General features: G+C 39.2%; 1 protein-coding gene across 4 annotated transcripts in view; it reads right to left on the reverse strand.

Annotated features, from left to right (window-relative positions):
- The window catches only part of LIMCH1 (LIM and calponin homology domains 1), a 174,905-nt gene that overhangs the window by 85,406 nt on the left and 66,046 nt on the right, over window positions 1–23,453 (reverse strand). For all 4 annotated transcript variants that reach the window (XM_058023743.1, XM_058023742.1, XM_058023741.1 and 1 more), the window contains exon 3: window positions 13,655–13,724. In XM_058023743.1, the coding sequence (XP_057879726.1) occupies window positions 13,655–13,724 (70 nt within the window). The remainder of the gene's footprint in view (window positions 1–13,654; window positions 13,725–23,453) is intronic.

The raw sequence follows: 23,453 nt of genomic DNA on the forward strand, positions 1-23,453 counted from the left end.
CTTATTGCAAAAGTCCCAGACCTTCACGGTGATTTCTCATGGACAGCTCTTCACAGTACAGCCAACAACCTCCAACTCCCTTCACAGCACAACCAGCTACCCCACTCTTTTGGAGCACTCCTCATCTTATTGGACACAGCTGTGGCCTCTAAAGGGCAGGCCTGTTCCTAATCTTTGGTGATTGGTACAGCTGCAACTCCTCAGGTGTGAGATTACCTTCTGCACTATCTTTGTTTTCCTACATCCTATTCCCCCACACAGGAACATGGCCCAAACTGCACTGCACAGCACAGCCCACCCACTGAGGAGGCACCAGTCCCTGGTCACACATGTTCTGCATGCTCTTTGTGTACATGCCAGCCAGCCCAGAGCTGCTCAGGGGCTTCAGCATTCCTGTGGCATCAGAGACTGTGGAGAGTCAGCTAGCACCTGAGCAGCACCCACTTTCTGGGGCTTTTTGGCTTCTTGGAAATCCCTAAATGTGCTGTGCTGCACCACCAAGGCCATTTGCCCTCAAATGGGAAAGGCACTGGCATCAAGCTGCTCTCCTGCAAGAGAGCTGTGGCTGTCCTGAGTAAGGGGGGGAGCTGCCAAAGCCAAGCAGTGAGTTGCCCACACCCACACCACAGAGGTCATCCAGGGTTCTGCATTCTCTGGCATATCCTAAACTCCACCTTACATTATCCTGAATAGAGCAGTTGACTGTTTTTCCTCTTATTTACTTCCTATTCTCAGTCTGGCATTTTTATTTCTCCAACTTGCAAAGTTACAGAAGACAAGAATATTTCTATGCTGCTTTAGAAAGAGAATAAATTATATTGGAAGCTGTGATGGAGAACACTGATCACAATCTTTGAAGTTCTTGGTGTGTAATTTACTTACATAATAGTTTGTATTAAGGTTTAAGTGCTAGATTTCTAATATTGCTCATCAAATTTCAGCCAAATGAAAAAGAACAAGTAAGGTGAACTACTCTTGGAAAGATAAACTATCTGCAAGAATTTTTGATGCAAGTGTGAGAACACTAAGAACTCTCAGTTCTTCAAAAATGTGTAAAGGTCTGGAATTCAAGGAGTTTCAGTTCTCTAGGATCATAATTTAGAAAGTAAATTTTAATCAGGATTGGGTGGCTCAAGAGATTGGGTAATAGTATTTAAAAAAGCAAGTGATTAATCTCTGATCAACCAGAGGGTAAGGACTAAAGAGCATTTAAGGTCTCAAACACCCCTGGGAACTAGCCAACTTAGTCTAATACTGTGGGTGCTGACTCTAGGCAGATTTTGGTTTTTCTCACACACAGTGCTTATGAATAGGGTCCTCTAAATTTCATTAGAACTGTTCCATCATTCTCCCCAAAATTCTGCACTAGTTATGCCTTTGAAATGCCAGTGGCAGATAGATACTGAGTTTGCTGATAACACTGTGCTGACAAGTACCTTGTTCCTCTGTTCCATTTTACTGCATCTATCTGTTTTTTTCTTAATTACAAACTCCTGAATCGACTCAAGGTGCTGTATAGATAACAGGGAAGAGGAGATTCATATCAGCAAGGTGATACTTTGCAGGAAAATGGATTTTGGTCAGTGCTGTGTCATTCAAAGACTCAAGATGCGCAAAAATGGAAGCCAGGCAGGTGTGAAGACAGAGCTCCTAAACTCCATTCAAACTAATCATAATATTGGATTGAATTTTGCTCTTTGGTTTGTTTCAGATAGAATGAAAGAACAAGGAAAAGTGTTGCATTTTTGCTGAAGATATCATCACCCATTCTAAAATAATTCTGCTAGTACCTTGCTTACTCAAATTTTTGGTCTAGTTGGACTGCACCAGTTGTCCAAGAGGATGTAATTACCTTGCTTCTTCCTTGTCTAAAATTCTAGACCACTGACATATCAGATTCCACCCAGTCACTATTTAGCAGTGTAAAAATAAAATATAGGCATGTACACTGAGGGAGAAGACCAATCTAGCCTGACTTCTCAAAACATACAGAGCAAAACAAAACTCAGCCTCCCGTGACAAACTTTACATCATGCTACTTTTTTACATTAGTCTGTCACTAAGCATTGAATTTAGTTACAATTTTTTGTGTTCTTTTGGCCCACAACATTTACTTATGTACTTAGTTCTCTTTAAATCTTTAGAGGCCTTTATAAGAGCTCTGACAGCACTCCCTGGGAACCATTCTGTTTTATTTCCAAGTATGCAACTAGTTTTGCCAATAATTGATCAAATTCCTGCATTTGTTCATAATTTGTTTTCTGAAATATAAGAAAAGACATTGTTTCCAATACACAGTATCAAGCCTGTAGTAGTAGTTATTAATTTTTTTTATATGCATGTTTTTTCTTTGAAAAGAAACAAACAGTACAGCAGAACAGTGTATCTGTGTCTGGTGCATGTGGAACTCTCAGAACATTTCAAGTTTTCCTTTTCATGCAGTTGCTATAGTTTAAGAAGCAACTACTATGTGACCCCCTCAGGGGTAACAGGAGAAATTCAATGAAAGAAAACATGCAGGAATTGTAAAAAAATAAGGGTTTTTTTCTGCTTCTGCAGGTGCCAAGTGAAAGTTGCATGAAATATTTTTCTAGATCAAAAGTTGAGATATTTTATTAGCTGGTGCTGCTGACCTGTGCAGACAGTCTTCTGGCACAATTTTCACAACTTGTTTACAGTATCACCTCAGTTATCTGGAACTTTGTGTTATCCCCACAAGGGTCAAATTCCTGACATGTATTAATTACACTGAAAATTGCCCTGGATTACTTGAAACCTCAAATAACTGAACCTATCCACTATCCTCCCTTTTAAATAACAGAGGACATACTGTATAGTGGTGCTAATACTTTGTGGCTGATCCCTGTAACTCCAGAAATTAATACATAAACGTCACACTTTTTATCTAGCAGGTCTGCCAGCTTCGGTCTGAAACCAGGCTCGAGAGGCAGATAGCATTTATAGCATGGTCTTATTCACTGCCGTGGGCTGCAGGACAGAAGGAGACAGGAAGGACAGCAAGGTTAAAACCAAAAACCACTGACCAGCACTCCTGATCCATGCACTACTGGCCAAGGGAACAGACCTGCTTTACAGTTCAGCTCTCTTCAGTTGCCAAAATGACCTTGGATCCCTCCTGTAGTCAGCCAAAGACTGGGTGCTGCCTGCGGGGCAAGCCTATGTCTCACTGACACTTGAGCTGCTTATTGTGCTGCATCTTCTTGTGCCCATTACCAGCAAGTCAGCCCTGCAGCTTCCCCCTGGAGGCACTCACCAAGCAGCTTCACAGGAACCTCTATAACTTCATTATATCAGAGCTTGAATGGAAAGATAACAATTCAATGACCTACTGACAACCTAGGTAATTTAGCCAACAGCAGGCATTAGCTCTGAGATCCCTAATGCTGTTGCTAGGCAGGAGTGGTAAAGTTGGGATTGGTTTTGGAAAAAAACAGCAAGCTTCTTTCCAACCAAAGGAGAAACAGTATTCAAAGGACAACAGCAGTGAGGCAGCTTTCATTAAGAAAAGGTATGAGAAATATCCAGGAACGTTTGGTAACACCCATAGGATTTGCTGGCTGTGTAGCCAAGCTACACAGCACCCATCCAACCCAACACTTATAAATGGCAAGCAGCAGCCTGGGCTATCACTTTAAGGCCTAAAACATTTTGCCCCACAACAGGTGCAAGGGTAAGTGTCACAATCTGGCACTCAGTCCAACATGCCTCCCAACACACCAATGCCACTCTGCTACATATTAAGTCAAGTAGCATCTCTTTAGCAGTAAAAGGAGACCAAATAATACCAACATTATGACTAAAAAAGAGAGAAAGGAGAAGGGGGGAAGCATCATGTTTACCATTGGCCTTATGGGGTAACACAAGCTCGGTTTTAAATTGTGCATGAGAACTACTACAGTTCAAAGGAGAAAAGCCGAGGTAATGAAGTAGTACAACAGAATGAACTGAAAAAAGCTGAGCTGAACTCACTACACACTTGGATGCATGCACACATTTAGCAAGTTCAATACTCTCCCCTTATTGAAAAGCCTGAAAAGAAAACTCCCTTTCACACACCATGCAGTAATAAATCAGCATGCACTATTGCTCCAAAGAAAAAGACATTCACCATTTAAGTAATAGTGCTTCCCACATGAAAATGAAGAGGAAGAAACAAACAAATACCTAGCAAAAATGAGGACTTTAACAGAAGGACACTACTCTAAAGAGCTGAGGATTGCCTTTGTATTGCAATATTGATTTTCTAGACCATTAGTTCTATTGCTTGTCCATAAATGAATGTGCAATTCTCCTACTAAGCTGTGGGGCAGATTTGCACATTATATCACAAGGCTATTCAGCTTTCAAAAGGTTAATAGTTAATGGCTTTGATGTCCCTCAGTCAGATAGCTCAGCCTATCTCTGTATTTTCCATAAGCAATTAACTAAGCTGTTTCCTCTGCAGCATTAATTTTAACAGGTTTACAATAGTATCATTAGACCTCTAGACATTTAAGAGGAAATGCATTACAATTGGAAAGTATCATGCCAAGCAGGAAGCAAGTGGCTTTAATCCAGGAGCAGTGAGGAATGCAGAGACAAGGAGAATTCAGTGTCAGGTATTTCTATTAATTCTTGACCACAGCACCAGACTATAGAATTTTACTGGGCTCTTAAACTAAAGAAATCACTTTGCACCGTTTTCCATTAGTTTGCCTTTTTGCTTGTTTGCTTTAAGTCAGGGAAACAACTGCAATGTGATCTTTGGAGCAAGACACGTTCCATCATCTGCATTCAGCACGTAGGCTCCTGCTAGCAACATGCACATCATCTAAAATAAATCCACTTAAGAGTACCCGGAAAGGTTTTCAGCATAGAAACAGCACAAACAGTTGCTAGCAGACATTAACTGCAATGGACTTCACCAAGTTGGTTTGCAGCCAGGGAGGGGATTAGAGACAGCATTCTCCTGCCACCATCTTCAGTCCAAGGGCTGGGGTCACAACAGACTGTGCCTTGCTCTCTTTTCACAGGAGAAGGTCAAAGAAGGTTGAGCTTCCCTGGACCATTTTGAGGTGGCCAATCTGAATATACTGTGAAAATTCTTCCTGCTTGCCACCCCAGGACTTCTCAGGTTAAGAGCTTTTGGGAAGGTACCCTCCCTTTTCACACTTCCAGTGCTGCTGTTATCTGATTGTCAACATTGATCTAGCTGTTCCCTGCAGCAGAGGCTACATGTCACTGAAAAAGACAGTTGGGGATCAGAGAGGATATTTATAGTGCAGACCTACAGACTCCAACCTGTGAGATGCTTTCCAGAATTAGGGAGTGAGAATACTACTAAGTATAATTTTAAACACAGACAACCTTTAAATGAAAGATTTAAGGTTGAGACTTTCCCAGATACCTGTGTCCTTTGCTTTTGGTCAATACCTTAAGGAGTACATCTAAGTTTAAACTCTGAAGGTGCAGTTTCAAAACTATTTTAAACTGATGGAATGGCATCTCTTTTCCCACCTTGGTGAGCCTCTTCCTTCTCTCCTGCCTGCATTTCATTTCATGCTGGAAGATAAAGGGTATTTTTAGCCAGGTCAGTTGCCCACTCCAGCTAATATGAAAGCCAAGGCTGTCATTTGCAGGAATGCCAAATTCAGGGTAGCTGAAAGCAACCATAACCTCAGGTCTAGTCTTCCTTGCTAAGGACAAAAGCTGACGCTTATTTAGCTTCAAGCCATGGACAGTTGTAGCTCTGCATATTTTAGGTATGTTGGCCTAAACACTTGCAGTACACCAGCTCAGCGCCTTTCTTTATATCCTCATTGCAAACTAATCAATGTTGCAATAGAAGGCACACAAAAATTGCAGGTGCCTGGATAAAACAGCAACAGTGCCACATTCCCCACAGGACACAGGTAGCACATTGACAGACTCAGAGCATCCAACTCCTTCATTGAAAATTCCTGAAGATGGTACATGTCTCCAGAGCATGTGGTATTTGCCAACTATGTAGAGAAGTCATAAGCTTCAACAGTGGGATTTGTTTTGAAGAGTATAAATCATTGCTCAGGAGGCTCTTTGTTCCCCAGACAGCAGCTCAAGGAAGGCACTGATCCTTCACTTCATTAAGTGGGAATTTAAGCTATATGGCAAATGGCATTGATTTGTTAAACTGTTATATTTTCTGATATTTACAGATAGTTAGAGATTATTTTTCAAAAGCTCACTATTTCTGAAATATTCACTCGCCTCAGTGTCATTAAACCAATATAATGCAAGTCATGGCTGAACTTGCAGAAGGACTCCTGCATCTAAAAGCAAAACTAGCAGTTATTCCAGTAGGCAACGTACATTTTTCATGGCTACAAAATGAGCCCTTCCTGGAAGCCAGCTGCCCTCCCCAAACCAAGAAAGACCCTGTCATCTATAGTAAAGTTTAATGCAATGATAAGGTCAAGATCACATTTCAGCTGCCTAGTATTATCACTTCATCAGTAGCATGTTTTTCTTTTTGCTGTTTTCAAATGTTATCCCTTCAGTTTACTAAACTTCCTATGGAAAAAAAAAATTAAAAAACCCTACCAAAAAAAACCCCCAGAAAACAATCATCATGACATTTTATAAATAGCATCTTTGAAGTCACTTGATAGCCCTAAAACAGGTAGACCCTGCTTTTAATCAAATACTTTTTCCTAAAGCATGCTAAGGCTGGGCAGGCAGAGAGTGTCTTCATACAGAAAAAAAAAAAAAAAAAATTCAAAAAAGGACATCCTCTGCAGTGACCATCCCCTCTTGGTTTTATCACAGAAAAGGTTCCCCTTGCCTCCAAATTTGCATATTAATGTTCTATATTATTCAGTGGGAATAAAGCTAATTATAAACCTACTGATTAAACTCACAGGTGTTGGGAGAGCAGTCTAAAATGAGACTGTGAATGACATAGGAATGCTTGTGATATTTTTGTAGCTGTTATTTATTATTTGTATTAACATACTGTCTAGGAGTCCTGGCCATGGAGCAGGACTCATGGGGTGAGGTGTTAGACAAAAACAGACTAACAGATGATCCTTGCCACAAAGGGCTTACAAGTATTATTAGCATTTGGCCAAACCAAGTCCTGACATTCTCAGCAGCAGAGCTCAGCAGGCTGAGGGCACAGCTTAAGCTGACTGTGAAAATGCTGCACCTTTGAATCCTAACCAGTCTAGTTTCAGAAGAGTTCTCAACAACATGACAAAGTTTGCATATGTCCACCACAGCTATGGATCACAGCCATCCTTCACAAGTGTGCTGCAAACATTTACCCATCTTGGCTGGTGCTGTTCTCACCCAGCAAGGAAACTGTTCAGAGCAGCCTGGGTAGTGAGAGACTTCATCTTATAACAAGGGATAAACTCCTGGACACTGGCAGAGAGGGCCAGGATCCTCAGCACGACAAGGAGTAGTCCCAGCCAAAAAACCGCTTAGCTTATTGAGTGCACTGTGAGCACTCCAGCCAAGGAAGCATCCAGAAGATGGGACTTTAGGCCAGCAGTGAGGTTGGTCTGCCAAAGTCCTGGCTGGGTTCTGGTTGGGGCCAGTGGTGTAGAAAGCACACAAAAACACCTGAGGGATCAATAATGGGCAATTTGGAAACAAACAAGGTTCTTAATTCCAAGTTTCACCTCCAGCCATCATAAACACAACACTGCAGCTGGTAGCTGAGGAAGGAAGGGACTGCCCATGGATGTTAGGGACAACTCATGAGCCACACAGAGATGGTGAACATGAACACTACTAGGAGTTGAACTCACTTCTCTGAGGGTATGTGTTCCAGCTAAATGCAGCTCAGACCATAACAAACAAATAAATAAGGTGGGGTCATTTACCTCCCTTTGTTTTGTTTGTTTATTTTTCTATAGTACATGCCTTTTATTAATTTCCTATTATTTCAGCCTCTCTTGCATGCATACATCAGATTATAGTACAACTTGGCAGCCAGGCAACACAGGCTGAACCCAAGTGAAGCAGTGGAATATGTCTCCAGTACATTTGCTATCAGATCAATTATTCATTTCCAGCATCAAATGTTTGAGAATTTGGAACAAAACCAAACACACCAGAGTAAGCACAGCCATTTTAATCAATAAAATACAAAATGAGATGCCAGCATTGTATTTTCCATTTGCAATACTAGTTTAAATGGCAGGAGAGCAATGCTTCCAGGACAGCATTTGTATGGTTAATTGGAAGCAATAAAACCCTTCAATTCAGTTTTTAAAAGAATTATAGCTGAATTTCCATATAAATTTTTGAGTTTTATTTGTTTGCTTCTCATTTTCCCCCCGATACTGCTTTTTCTGTGCTTCCTGCCAAATTTGAACTGATGACTGTTTTCCTCTTCTGCAATGAATTAGCCACAACTTCACTGCAGATTGTTCCACACAGATTTTGTTTGCAAACAATGTGCTTAAGAAACACCTGTTAGTCTGCTTTTATACTCTTTGTGTAACTTAGAAATGTTTATGAATACAATGTACAGCTAAATGCATTTAACAGGAATTTCATAAGGTAATTCTGTCCAGCTCAGATGACACCCAAGGCAAGAAAGTTTAAATGGAAAATCAATTTGAAGGCAGTCTAGAAAGCTAGGGAAGTAAAAAACCCAAACAACATAAAGAATACAAGGACATGCTACTAACCATTATTTTAAGGATACTCTTGCTTTAGTAAAGAGATTCATTATGTAGTACACTATGTGATGAGCCAAAGCACACAGTGCTGCTCTCAACTACTGGCTAGATCTTAAATATTGGATTCGTCAAGCATTCAGATTTCAGAACTGAAAGCAGGCACAAGAAGTGTAGAGAAACCAATTACTATTTAGCAAGGAAGATCCACAGAAAACATGGCAGAATGGTTTGCACAGTATTTTGCTATGCTGGTGACACTTTGTTGTACATCAACACTCACAAAAATGCTTTTGGAATGTGAGTGCCAAGAACTTATTGTTTTTAGATAGACAGGAAATTTTGCTTCTGTTTACTTCACATGTACCACAACTTACACAGCAAGACTTTTTTATGAATACAATTGTGATGGGAAATGAATATGTTCAGCAGAGAATAGTAGTAGTACAAAACAAGAAAACAGAAACTATCATATATTATGACTCTATATATTACAATAGGAGCACGCTTTTTCTAGAAAGAACTAGAACTAAAGGGAGAGTGACAAATTTAAAAGAAAAAAACCAAGATGATAATTAAAAAAAAAATTAGTAACAAAGAGGTATGAATGAAGAGAGTGATAAAAATAATGCATGTTGGTTAAAGTTTTGTGTATTTATCTTTGCTAATTATTTTTAACTGTGTGAGACACACTATACTGTATTTGGGTCATGTAATTTTATTTTGAGGTTCATATCTGCATGAAGAAACAAGATCTCATTTGCTGAACTTAATTAGTAGCTCAAACTCCTGAAAGCTAACATAAGGACAACATTTCCTTGAAATAACATATAAGTAGAAAAACCCCAAACTTACAATTTGTGCAATATTACAGCATAAGAACAAGCTACCAGCACCAGCAGACAGATAGCTGCTCTTATTAAGGGTAATAGCAAGCTCTCAGAGAACACTTTGCCAAAAGAAACTTCCTGGGAAAATAATGAGGGAAAAAAACCCAACCCTGCTTTCAAAGGAACAAGCTTTCTTAAGCAGCACATTCTGCCTCCGTTCATCTTGGTGCGATAACCATGCAACCAGGTGACTCCTGCAAGTCTATTTTTTCCAGTGCTATATCATACATATGTCACAAAGTTAAGGACCATAAACAAACTGAAAACTGGATGCCACAGTAAACAGATCTTTTATGCAGTAGTGCTGAAACATGAGCCAAGATCCAAGCTAAAGTTCATCTCTCCATCTTTGTCTTCACTACTTCCTCCTATTATATGTGAGAATCATTCACACAGCCTCTGAAGTAAGTGTCTGAGCTCCTGTGGGGATTGTTCAAGGAACTGAAGTAATGCTATAAACTCCCCTAAATCCTGTCAAACAAAAGATAAGGCAGAAGCCTTTTATTTTCTCACAGAGTGACATTATTCAGGGACAGGAAGCAAAAGCTGGAATATTTTTAAGGGAAAAATAAAGTCAACATACAGTAGTTAGTATTATAGAGCAAACCTTATCTACGGCGATGCTGGTAATTTTTTATAGAATAGATAATCAGGTCTAGAGGTACAAAATTACAATTAGTAGAAACCTTAAAAATTAGTTGTATTCACTGTGAATATCATACAAAATGAAAGAAAGCAACAGCAACTCACTCAAAAAAATTGCTGGTTTTGTAAAAGTTGTATTATATTCATTGTACTCTAATACACCTTTGCAAGTCTTCTGCAGCTCCCGATGTTTTTTAATACTTAGACAAAACACTTCTCCAGCCCTCTACAAATAAATACATTAAATGATGGTTCTAGAAACCTGACAGTCTTAGAACAAAGATGCTCAGTATCAATTTTTTCACATGAGAAAATTTCTTCTGCTACTCCTACCTAGGCCTAATATGTTCTTTAAATGCTTTGTGAATTTGCTTTTTGGTGGGAGCATAAGCTTTCAGGATTAATGAATACTGAACAAGAATGATAAAACACTTCATCAGATTTAATACTGTAAGTCTGAATACCAAAGCTGTGGTCCTACATTTTCTTTCATTAAAGCAATGTATCATTTTTGCTGCGATAACAGAAGCAGTCGGCACTTCTGGAGATCAAAGCAAGTTACAAACAAGCCTGCCAAGCTGAACATATGTAATTCTATATGTAATGCTGCATACAATCCACATCCTGACTTAGACTTGCAAATAGACAAAGATCATCTTTGTGTATTTATACAGCCTGTGCTAAGTATGGTGGTATTCAGATCCTTGAGTTCTTACTTTAACACCACAGCACGATAACTGATAAATTTTACTTAAATGACTGGTGTTCTGGTCTGCAAGATCTGCAAATAAATTATTCCCTCTTAAAATACATGAGCAAGTCACTGGTCAGAATTTCAGAGTAACTGCAGATTCATCTAGTTTTAAATGCCAGGAAAGATTTGAAGAATTCAGTCTGTCAACACTGAACCAGTTATACATAATACTTACAGAAGTGTTTTGAGAAGTCACTCAAACATGAAATATAGGCAAAATTGTTACACCTGATAATACTTCAAAGTAAACACCTCAGCATGTGTCTGATATGGGCTTCAAGTTTACTGTTATTTTCCTTCAATAAAGGACACTTCCTAATTTTTCCTTACCATAACAAAGGAGAAAAATAGACTATCATTGGAGAATTAGAGTCAAGTAGACATTTTGTAGAGCTATGTAATATACAACTGTTTGTGTCTCTAGAGGTTAAGGATGAAACAAAAGGCACTTTGAGTACTCCACAACTACTCATAAGTTTTTGCTCCTACTGTGTATAAAAGAAAACATACTTATTGTCTCTCCTAGTGAAATAAAAACTTATTCTATCAGATACAGGAAAGAAATTAATTCTGTTACAGTAACTCAATTACACTTTTTAGGCAGAAGCAGAATCTAGGATTTAAAAGCATGTATCTCATGCAAGGAAGAAAAGGTACTGAAGCTTTCACAGCATTTCTACTTGTACCTGAGGAAATCACACTTACTGGGGTGAAATAACTGGAAAGAAGTAACTATTTAGTATGTCAAGCCAACCAAAACTAAGATAATAAAGAAAAATTGGCAACTAATAACGGAATGTCTCACATGTAGGGTCATACTACCTGGGAGGTAAAACTGCTTCTGGACCATAGTGTCAATATTTTAATTTCTTTTTCAGATACATAGGCATGGTGCAGGTTAGTGAAAAGAAAAGGATACACCCTGTGCTCAAATACACCCCTGATGGCTGTACTTTTAAATAATACACCATAAATAAGCATAACAGACTAGATAGAACACTTGATCCTTTTAATTCACATGCAGTCCTTAAAGCAGCCACTTACTCACCACTGTAACTACAAATGGCAACAAAAGTCAGCAGGTATGGAACCAGATGTCTTGGAAAGCAAGGGGAAATTTTGATTGCTTTGTTTGGAGCAATTCATTCACAGAACAGTACATTAAAACATTCATTGGTAATGTTCAATAACTCAAACAGTGAACTTTTGAAATAGCCTAATTATTTATTAGGAAAAAATACTTAGAAAAGCAGTTATAAAGGAAATCAGAGGACACAGGTACAGAGGTAATAAAGTGACTTTACAACACAAAAAAAAAAGATTTACTGTATCATTAGTAGCCTGAAAACTTCTTTTTTTATGATGCTTTGAAGATACACATCTTGCAAGAGAGCTCTATCTCAAGGAATGAGAAAAATACACACACATAATGACTTTTTTCTATGTCCTTCCTACTATAACCACCTTACCATTGGGATTTTCCATATGAATAAGGAAAAAAAACAGTGTAATTCAATATAATCTTCTTAAAACAGTCATAACAAAAATTGAGTCTTTCCTGAAAGCGAGCCAAGGAAAAGAAAACTGCACTACTGGTACTTTTTTCAGCTGTTTATATCAAATATTCCTTTCAAATAGGACAGCAAAGGAATAAAACTAGATGGGTTTTAGAGGCAAAAGAAAGGCACTCAAGGAGACTTCAGAGAAAGGGTGGTGGGGATCAAAAATGAGATTCTACCAGGCGGTATTCATGCAGAAATAGCCTTGTCAATCTACATGTTGATAGACCCAGCCTCAAAGGCTATGCAACAGCATTGTAGAGCTAATTTAACAGCAAATATAACATGGTTTCTGATACACTGAAACTTTTTAGTGTTGTTTATACAAAGAAACCTCAACTTCAGTAATATATTCTGAATCTTGTATACGCCACAATAAGAACGCTGCCAGAACACAAAGGAACCACGTATGCACATTATGAGTCTAAATAAAGGATGGCTACCTTCCACGTGCTCAAGGACCCTTTATTCCCAATTACAGCTGAAGGTAAAATCAGTGCAGCCATATGTCTATGTGGCTAATCCTTTTAGAACCACTCCCACCTTCTGCCCCACCAGCAAGCACAGGATTGTGCCCCCACTTGAGGCGACCCCCTGAGCACCCAGCGCTCCTGGCAGCCCATGAGCTGTCAGCACATCCTCTGTGGTCTTCCTTGCTTACAACAGAGTCTGGACAAATTTTGGTCTGCCCTTAAAGTCAACATGAAACAGCTCCCCAGACAGTCCCAGAATGAATGTTATCTGCAGACTATGGTATTCTGGGGAGAGGGAAAATGAGACAAAATATACAAGTACAGTTTTCTTCCTTTCCAAAAACTATCTTTTTGTGGTGGTGGCTTCTAATGCATGCATTCCAGTTTTTCTAAAGCTAGTGCCACAACTGAGAGGTGATATATAACCAAGAAGATCATCTTCCTCTAAAAATATACCCTGACACTTGAATACTGCCTACTTCTGGAAAAAAAAAGACTGAAAGGTCTTAAGGTGACTACACAGAGCATTCCAATTTCAGAGGGACTGTCTGAGTTTACTAGGCTAGAAGAGTTCAAATTACAAAAATAACTGCTTTATGAATCCCATAGTCAATGTCAAGGTGCAAAAAGCAGGACTGAAACATTTTCCTCCATTTGATATACTCACCAAACCTGCAATGGGGGTCGGTAGTCTGTTGATCTTTTTTACCAACCCTGGCTTTATCGCATTCAGCAACCTGTTATGAGAAAGGAATATTTTATGAGTGGAAAGTCATAAAATCCAAATTATCAAACATTTTCCCCCAGTATATAAGGATTTCAGTGTGACTAGAAAAAAAGAATCTCCCCTTTCTCCCTTCTGAAAACATATATGGACACCCAAATTTGATCACTGAAATGGAGAATATCCACAGCACAGTAACACAATAGTATTTATTTTAAATTCTAAATTGATCTAGATCACATCAGTGACCCAGACAGACTCTGGGTGAATTTTGACACATCAGCCTGCCTTACCTGTGTACAGGCAGATCATGCCTAGAAGGGCCTGAGAGCAGAAACCTAGAAGGCATCCAGCTATGGCAGTTTCTGCACTGCAGGAAAGTGAGAAAGGATGTACACTTTATGGGTGGCCTGTCTATTTTTTTCATATTAAACTTGAAATTAAATGCCATTCTTCCATATATTGTGTTGAACGGAGGGCCCCATAAATCATAAATGAGAGAAGACAAATAAAAAGGGAATTCATAAACCTCCCATCTCATCATGAAAACACCAGTGATACCACAGCTGAACACTGTTCAGTGTCTAAAGATTAGCAACTCTCCAAATCCAAGTTCCTCACCACCCATGAGCATGCTATGAGATGTGCTGACATGGTTCATTGTTACAATACTCAAAAAAATGACCAAGCCTCTAAAAGTGGGGAATTTTAATTGTAAAATCCTGTTGCAACAAACACTGTGTCTTCACCACCCTTCCCCCAAGAGAAAACCATAATGCTTTTTATCCAAAGAAAAATTCAACCAGTTCCATCCACTGGGAAGAAAATCATCAATTCAAGACCTTTGAAGGAAAAAAATGATGTCTGTTTAAATTTGAAACTCTCTGAAAATTAGAACAGCTCCATGGAACAGAGGAACCTCATTTTGGGCTGTCATGGTCTCCATTCAAGAGAAGACTCCTCTGGCAGCTTGTTGTGGTAGTAAAATTATTCATATTTAATATTTCAGAGGTGCTCCTGAAAAGTTTATCCAAATGAGAAGAACATTACTTTCAACTAAAGCTAACAGTCTGTGATGGTTTTCAGCTTCCTACTTCTGAGTTAGGATAACAGGCAGTGTGCCACTGCTCAGAGCTCCACCAAGGGCCATCTCTACACTGTGGCACATTATTTGTTGCTTGATTCCTTAGGACTGTGGCAGTTTAAAAGTCCATGAACATTTTCATCCCTCCTGTAGTGAACATCTGGCTTTATGAACATTGAAGTGATCACTTTTCCTCACCTCTTTCCCTTTGCGTCTCCCTGAAACAGTATATAGGTTGGGTTTCTGCAATCACTTGGCCACAACAGGGGAGCAGAGTGGGAGATTCTCACTTTCTTCTAATCATAGTTAGCAATGCTTTTGTTCCCCTTGTCCAAAATTGTATGCATGTTATTATATTCTTGAAGTTCCCACTTCTCCAACACCATCCTCTATTGGGAGTAGCATCAAAACAAATAGGAATGATACTTTTGGGAGTTGGGGGTAATTTTAAAATATTCTTGAAGTTAAAAACTCTGTAACCCAAGCTCATAGAGATGGCTGTACTATTCCTCTTCTGTTTAAGGTAGAATCTAACAGCAATGTCCTAAAACCAAATGAATTATTATACTTTTATTTACAAAAAAAATCACTTTTCCCCATTAGATTAAGAGAACACCAATAAAAGAACTGCCTATCCTCTAGAACCATTATTTTATTTCACAGATGGAAAAAGAATTACTTTTTTTTTTTCCCCAGAAGATACTATGGTACCTTTTAACCTCACAGAGCAGCAACTTTATAAAACTACTATTTTCCATTTAGCTGCTACACCAGGCAATTTAAGATATAATTTATTTTTTTTTTTTGCCAGAGGACTTCTTTCCAAATACTGTAGCTCTCTTGTGGTTTTAATCCTCAGTCTGCCTATTCAGTTTCAGGAAAAAAAGAATGTATTAGCTAAAGCATCCCATTTTCTTTATTACTCAAACATGAATGCATCAGCACCATAACCCATATTGCAGGTGCAGATTAAAAGTCATAGGCAATAATAGAAAGCAAAATAAAGAGCTCTTATTGGAAACCTCAAATGCCAAAACCCATTCTGAATAAATCTTCAAAATGGCTTGTACAGACTTCCCTGTGAAATACAGAAGGATAAATTGAGAGGAAGGAAAGGAGTAGAGAACAAACAACATTTTTGGTCACCATTTGGAGGCTGAAGAGAGAGGAAATAGGATGGGGCAAGATGGTAAAGCCTGAGGAAGGAATTAAAATTATTATTAAAAAGTTTCTCTCCTATTAGAAGCATTTCTAAGCAGTCTGGCACCAAACCCCCCAGGACTTGCTTGCTGCAGAATATGTCAAAGGGAGGTTTCTTCCAGAGCAGACTGTCTGCTTCTGACTTATTGCCTCATCTAGAGCAACAATCCAGATGCCAAAACTTTGAGTGGTTTAAGCTTGCTCTGCTACCAAGCCAGCTGAAAAGCTGTGCTGTTTGTGCAGGGTCTCAATGGTCGCCCTCACTCTCACAGTTAGTGTCCATCCCAGCTTCTCAAAAATCCACTAAATATACCTCTTCTGCCATAGGCCTCTATACACAAACTAAATTTTCTGTGCCAATTCAGACTTTCATAGAGCACGTGTCTAGGTATGTAAAGTTTTATCAGCTCTGTGGGTTTCTGTTGAAATACTGAGCAAACAAGACAGATCACCATTTTGCACTGGGGACCTGGCACAAGATCCTTGGCCATTGCCCAAGGGATAGACTCTGCAGAGGAACAAAATCCACTAACTCGCACCTTCTCCTAGGAGCCCCTGACAACTGCAGTCCCACGCTTTCTTGCCCCACCAATCCCAACCAAAGGATTTGCCTGCCCTGGGCCTTCTGTCCCCAGCCATGTCCTAGTTAAAGAGTTTTCACGAGAGAAAATCTGCACCACATATCTTCCTCTGGCATCTACAGCTCCAGCCTGTGCCCTCTTCCCCAGTCCTAATCCTAATCCTTCACACATTTTGAGCCAAACAATCCCACCAAAAGCCCAAAAATCAATAATCCAAACCAGGATACAACTATGAATTTTCAGGCTCCATGCACAAAACCCAAGTCTCTACATACATGCATAAGTCTCTACATACATGCATGACCCACTCTCAGACCCTTCAAGCTTTCTGTGGGGATTTCTGCTCACCACCTCTAGCACTTATGCACCTGGGCTGAGTCAGAACAACCCTCTGTTCTTCTCAAAGTTCTCTTGCAATTTTCAGTCTAACATAGAGTAATCAAGGTTGGAAAAGACCTCAAAGACGACCAAGTCCAGCTGTTAAGTCAGCACTGCTGGGGATGGTAACTCAATCACTTCCTGGGCAGCCTGGTCTAATACCTTACAACCTTTTCGGTGAGAAAATTTTTTCTAATATCCGATCTAAATCTCCCCTGGAGCAACCAGACACTCATCCTCCCTTTCCCCTATGCCAGGAGCTGGCTTGGTGGACAGTAAGACACTGCATAGAAGCTAAAACCTTAGACCTGGCCTACCACCTTATAGAAACAACAGGGCATGATGGAATTGGAAAGCTCTCTAGTCCCAGCATAGGGAGATACTAGGTCACTTCCTTCCCCTGATAAAAACCAGCTCTCATAGCTGCAGGAAGAATCAATGCTCTACTCATGCTGTCCCCAAGGCTTGGCATTCCAGAAGATAAGGTATCTCCATAGCTGGACAGACAAGCTGAAATCAGTGCTAGCCACTGTGTGACTAATTTATTAGACCTTCCTGGGGTTTTTTATCATGAGTTAAGAATTTGAAAAACTTCTGCCAGGAAGAGAAGACGTTTCAGGCAACAGTTGATAAAAGATCTAATGAAAAGCACCTATAAACTGCCCATGAAATTCTTGCAAGAAAGCGTCAGTTACAAAAATATTCAGAGGATGGCTGCCAAAACCCAGCCTCCAAAAAGACCTCAGTTCTAGGAGGAAATGGATGAGAAGCATCTTCAGAGAATAAGAAGAAAAGAAAGGCTGAAGTGATGTGTGTTCACAGATCAATCCAGGCTGGAGGTAGAGGTATCCAACAGAGCTCTTTGCTCAAGTAACAGATCATGTTCCTAAAAAGAAAAGCTGACTAATAATCTGATCTAAAAGTCAAAGGGCATTTCATATTTGAGAATTCAGGAAATTCTATCCACAGTAAACCTTCACAGAGAGATTTCTCCCTTCAAATCAAGTTTTACAGACTTACATTCAAACAAGCAGTCTTTCAGCACTTGATAATTATTAGCCTAGACAGCTTCAGTATCCACATATTTTTAACTCATGGTCTAGTAGCAGCTCCAAAATGCCCCCAAATATTTTAAAAGGACAGAAAAATCCACTATTAGTCTTAAAGATGAACAAATCACCTTGAAACAGTGAATAATGAAAAGCCAAAATATTTTGTTGCAAAAGACATGGCTAAGAAGTTTCAAAATATAAACATGTTCATGAGGTCACAAAAATATTTTTGGGAAAACATTCTTGAGTGATTGCTAATGATGCCCCTGACATCATTTATTTAGAATCAGATGAACAAGGTGTTTTTTTAACAAGCAGGACAGAACTGCCTTTGTCTTATGAAGGGCTCACGGTCCAGTCCAATATGTAAAATGTTAATAAAGACCTATGCAAATATGTAGTATTGAGAAAACAATATTCCAAACACAGGACTGCATTAGTCTTGCTCTGCCAAAAACTAAAAATATGAACAAAATAGAGGCCTTGCAAACAGCTCAAGAAAGGCAAAAGGGAAGAAAGTAACTTCACAAGCTGTTTATATACAACTTTCAATCACAAGGACTGATGATGTGAAGAGTATCTCATGCATCTATAAATTTACAATTCATGCATAGTTTTTACACTAAGTAACAATGGCCATGGATGTGCATTCTAAAACTGCTAAATATGCTTTCTTAAACATACACTCTTGAAAAGCTGAAACTTTTCACAGGATTACTTTGCCTTGCATTTAAGCAACACTCCTTTTGAGTGGATCAGTGCTCCACCGTCTCCTCTCTTGCTCTGTCAAACCAAGCATCAGTGAAAAAGCTCTACTATTCAGTCTGCAAAAATGCATTTTTGCATTTTTAAACATAAATACAAGGAGAGGTCATTCTGCCTGTTTAAGCATGCCCTTCACTATCTATTCCCCTCTTCTCATCACAGGCTTAGCATTACGGTTTATGTTACCTTTGGCCCCTCATCTAAACTGTATTAATAAATAGCTCTTCATTATGAAACAGCAATAAAACTTACAGATTAAGGACTCCGTATTCGTATAAAACTATTTCAAATGTCCTCACATGAACCTAATCTTAATGCTTAATGAACCTTGGGGCCCATCTCTCAAACCTGGCAACATGCCAAATTCAGGATGCTGATAATGTTTCGGTTTTACAGCACGGAGCCCAAAAACCACAGGAAAACACCAATTCCTTCTCACCTCAAAGCATGGGTCACACTCAAAACTTGAAATATGCCTACGAAACTCAAATACCTTCTTGATTTCCAAGAACAGAAAAGGCAAGCAAAATACTAATTAAGCATAAGGGCTGGGCATCCACTGACTTCTCCACTGTTCACGACACAGCCAAGTGCTGAACTGATGCCAGGCCCATAGTACTGACAGACAATTAGAATGATATATCTGAAAAAACCTATCACCTACAAAGACTATTTGTTTTCCCCTACCAGATGACATAAGTGACATTAACTTGCAAGAAGAAGGACTGAAACACCATATAAACAGCAAAGGCTGTTCTACATACCTCATGGTGCCACTGACTCAGAGCACAACAGTTTTATTATTCCACAGCATTACACTTGTGCTGATCTGGCCCACGGCCAGACCTTGTTGACAACTGCACTTATGTCAGCTCAAGGCTTGGTCAGATGTACCAGAACCAGGATGAGAAAATGCAGCTCATTCATCACCATCAACATGAAGAACACAAGCTAAGGGGATTTCTTACTTGTGGAAGAAAATAATTATCATGACAGAATAAATTATAAATTCCTTTAAGTAATTCTTGGTCATAATCACCTTCAGTTTGCTCAGATTTATAGTAACTTATCATATTTGCTTTAAATATTATTAAAGTAATCTATGTGCATTACTAATTTATCACCTTTTTTATTTAAAAGTAAAATCTAGAAACTTTCTTGTACTTTTTAAGAGCATATATTCAAAGTATGCACAGCAGAAGTGCCTTTCCTATATATTATCCTACAACAGCTAAAGTGTACAAAGTGTACTTTTTTTTAGTTCACTGTACACACACAATTTTACCAAGATAACTTAAAAACACAATAACATCTTTGTATTTCCTCTTTCAAAAAACAAGATAAAAATTACAGAGTCAAAGAATAAGCATAGTTTCAAAGAACAATCATAGTTTCTGCACATATTATGAAGTTACATAATGCCACGTGCTAATAGATAAAATAATTTCCTAAAAAACCCAGAAGACCTCAGGAAACTGCTCCTAAGTTGATTTCCAGAACTGCACAGGAAAGTGACATCCATCTTTAACCACATACAGTTAGTCTTTTTTCATTTTTATACGAGTATGATATGCAGAGAAATATTTATTAGAACTTTCATGCTTGAGAAAAATCAGATTTATTTTGTATGCATGTACTACTGTAAATTGATTTTAATACATACATAAACCAGACATGCAGTTAAAATGTTCTACATACAGAACTCAAGGTATTACACACAATCATGATGTTGTTAGACTCTACTGCAAAGCCAAATAATTTCTGCTAATATCCAACTGGTTTAGTTCATTGTTTAAGGTCTTGTGCCCAGGATCCATATCCCAATTGTTGCTGTTATTCTTCTTTATGGTCTGGTCCTGTTCCTGACATCAGAATCTCATCACTACTAATACAAACTTTCAGGCTGACAGGATTACTTGATTCCAGAGAAAGCTTGAGAGAAAATATGATTCCAATTGCATGTCAGAAGTTCGTAGATTGGATATATATCCTGTTTGGATAATCATATCAAAGCAAGCAATTAACTCAAATTTTTGAAGTCTCACATCCCTACAGAGATGTCTTTAACTACCAAATACCTAACATGAAGGAAGGAATCCTGCAGTAGCAGAGCTCGACAAGGGGAGGTTGGCAGCAAGAGGAAGGGCAAAAACACTGAAAATGTATTTGCAAGGATATTAGAGCAGAAACAAAAGGTCAAGGTTGCATCAAGACATGCATTTTTTCTTCTTGCAATAATTTTTAAACTTATTTATAGAAATTGTTGCATGGTTAGAAATAAAAGGAACGTTGACTTCCTTAACTGCTGTTTTAAAAAACACAACAGAACTGCCCAGACCAGCAGAGCAGACAGAGACAGGATATGCACTTTTTTGGCAGTCAACCTTCATTCAGATGTCTGAATCCATAGAATAGGAAGACCTAAGCATTGCACAACCAGATCTAATTTATTTCTGATTAATCCTCTAGCTTCTTATGATATCTGGGTCAAACCTAAACATGAAAGCTATGTAGCAAGGGAGAAAAAAAATTGAACATGTGCCGGAGAAGCAATAGGGGATTTCCAATGATATTCCTGCTACTGGTGTTGTATTCCTGCATCATATAGCTTTCAACCATGACCCCAGGAAGGCATATTTGCCCACCCATGCAGAACTCTTCAGTCTTTTCAAATGAGAATTTAATTCACAAAGCATGAACAGAGAAAGAACTGCCTCTGCCTATATAGCTATTATATCCCTGCTGAAATCACCATCTGCACTGATGTCAGAGAGCTATGCTAAAAAAACATGAACTCATTTCAGACAAACAGAAGTCGTAGTCACTGGCTTCTCAGCACAGCTGAGTGAACAATTAGAGTCACCACTGTCTGGGCAACTGCACAAGTGGGCTTTCCAACAGCCAGAAAGAATAAAGGGCTTGTGTTGCTCTCATCTGTTGACTTGTTGCTTTATGGCATCCTGCATTGTTTAAATATGCCCCTCAGCTCTCAGCTGAGTGCGTCAAGCGATAAAGTTCGTACAGAGGCCAGATCGAAATGCCACAGCACAAACACCACCAGAGAGGCAGGTGCAAGGCTTGCAGGCTCCTGTGGCAGGCATACACATTAGCACTGCTCCACAACCCATTCATCCCAAGAGCCTGAGCTTTTGGCATTGCACAGTTGCATTCATTTTCATTTATTAAAGTATGTGGATTGTTGCTAGATGTGAATGAATCATTTATAACCAGTGTAGTGATGTCTGTTAGCTGCTTGTGTCTGTAGGCTGTCTAGGACATCAAAATTGGGATCAAGTGGAGGCAGGCCTGGCATTACTGTATATAAGGGTCAAACAATCCTGCTACAGAGACAGAGATTCCCACTCCACTCTTTTGCACAGACCAGAGTCTTTGGGGAATGGACTCTGGCATGGTAACATCCTCATTCCCTTCTGCAAAACACCTGCAAAGCCAGAAGGTAGCTTGAGATATGTTTGGGACATTCAAGGCATGCTGACTGTGTCCCCACTCCTGACAGCAGTTTCCAGTCCTCTAGCTGCTGGGATTCCTCAGAGCCCAAGCTTGCTTTCAGTCTTCCTCACAAAATACAACAGGTGAGGAAAACCCTGAAACAGTCACACAGAAGTTAAGCACAGCTATTCCACATTCACATGGACACCACCCACACAAGTGTCTGGCTATGAGCTGTCAGTTAATGCCCCTTGCAGTGAGTACTGTCCTGTGGGTAAAAACATAGGTAAGTTTGCTTTTCTCCAAAACCTTCAACAAATCAGATAAAACCTGACCAAAAACAATGAGTACTTCCATCTTCAGAAACCAAGACAGCTATCATTTATTTCTTATCTTCTGAAGTTATCTTAGATCAGGTTTTCATCTACTTGTTGAAGACAGCTGCAATGAAAGCACAGCAGACTGACAAGGAGTGATGAGAAAGCTTGTATACCATTACATTTTTCTCATTAGGTAGCCTGGTAATTTTCCAATAAGTCACAAAAAGCAGCTTGGTAAAGTCACTGCCTAGAAAGACAGTTACTAGCTATTAGTAAAGGTACTGTCTAGAAAGACAGTATTACTTGTGGCAGCTTTACAGTGTTCTTCACTGAGCAACAGATAAAAAATTAACTGTCAGTGCTTCACTTGCCAAAGTACTTTTTGAAGATACTCTGGAAGCTTTCAGTGTTAGACCCAAAAATTTCTTTTAAGTTCTCTATTTTTACAGTGGGCTTGGAACCAGTGAGGAGTACACTTCTACTGCTGGTGCTATAGTTCGTTTGTCATCAAGACCAATTTGGTGACTTTCTCATTAACACATTAACCTAACAGAGCTTTATGCACTAGCCACAGCTTGCTAACCAAGAGCAATACAAACTTCATGGTTTTTAAGATTTGAGGCTGAGGAGACAGATTCCTTCAGGCTGATTTGCACTGATCCACAAGTGGTAAATGAGGACAGGCAATTTGCCCAATATCACAGAACAGTTATATAGTATAACCAAGTGCTGCCCCTTGACCTGGTTATGACTGGAGCTCACAACCTTCTAAGAAATACATATTTATTGGTCTCATTAGCAAAATATTAGTTAGTTAAGCCTTCCATCTCAAAGATTTACAGTATTTAAATCAGACTACCTCTGCTTACTTGCAGATAAGATTACAATCTAATCTTGAAATACACAGCCCTT

This window comes from Melospiza georgiana, chromosome 5, assembly GCF_028018845.1.
Source record: "Melospiza georgiana isolate bMelGeo1 chromosome 5, bMelGeo1.pri, whole genome shotgun sequence".
NCBI lineage: Eukaryota > Metazoa > Chordata > Aves > Passeriformes > Passerellidae > Melospiza > Melospiza georgiana.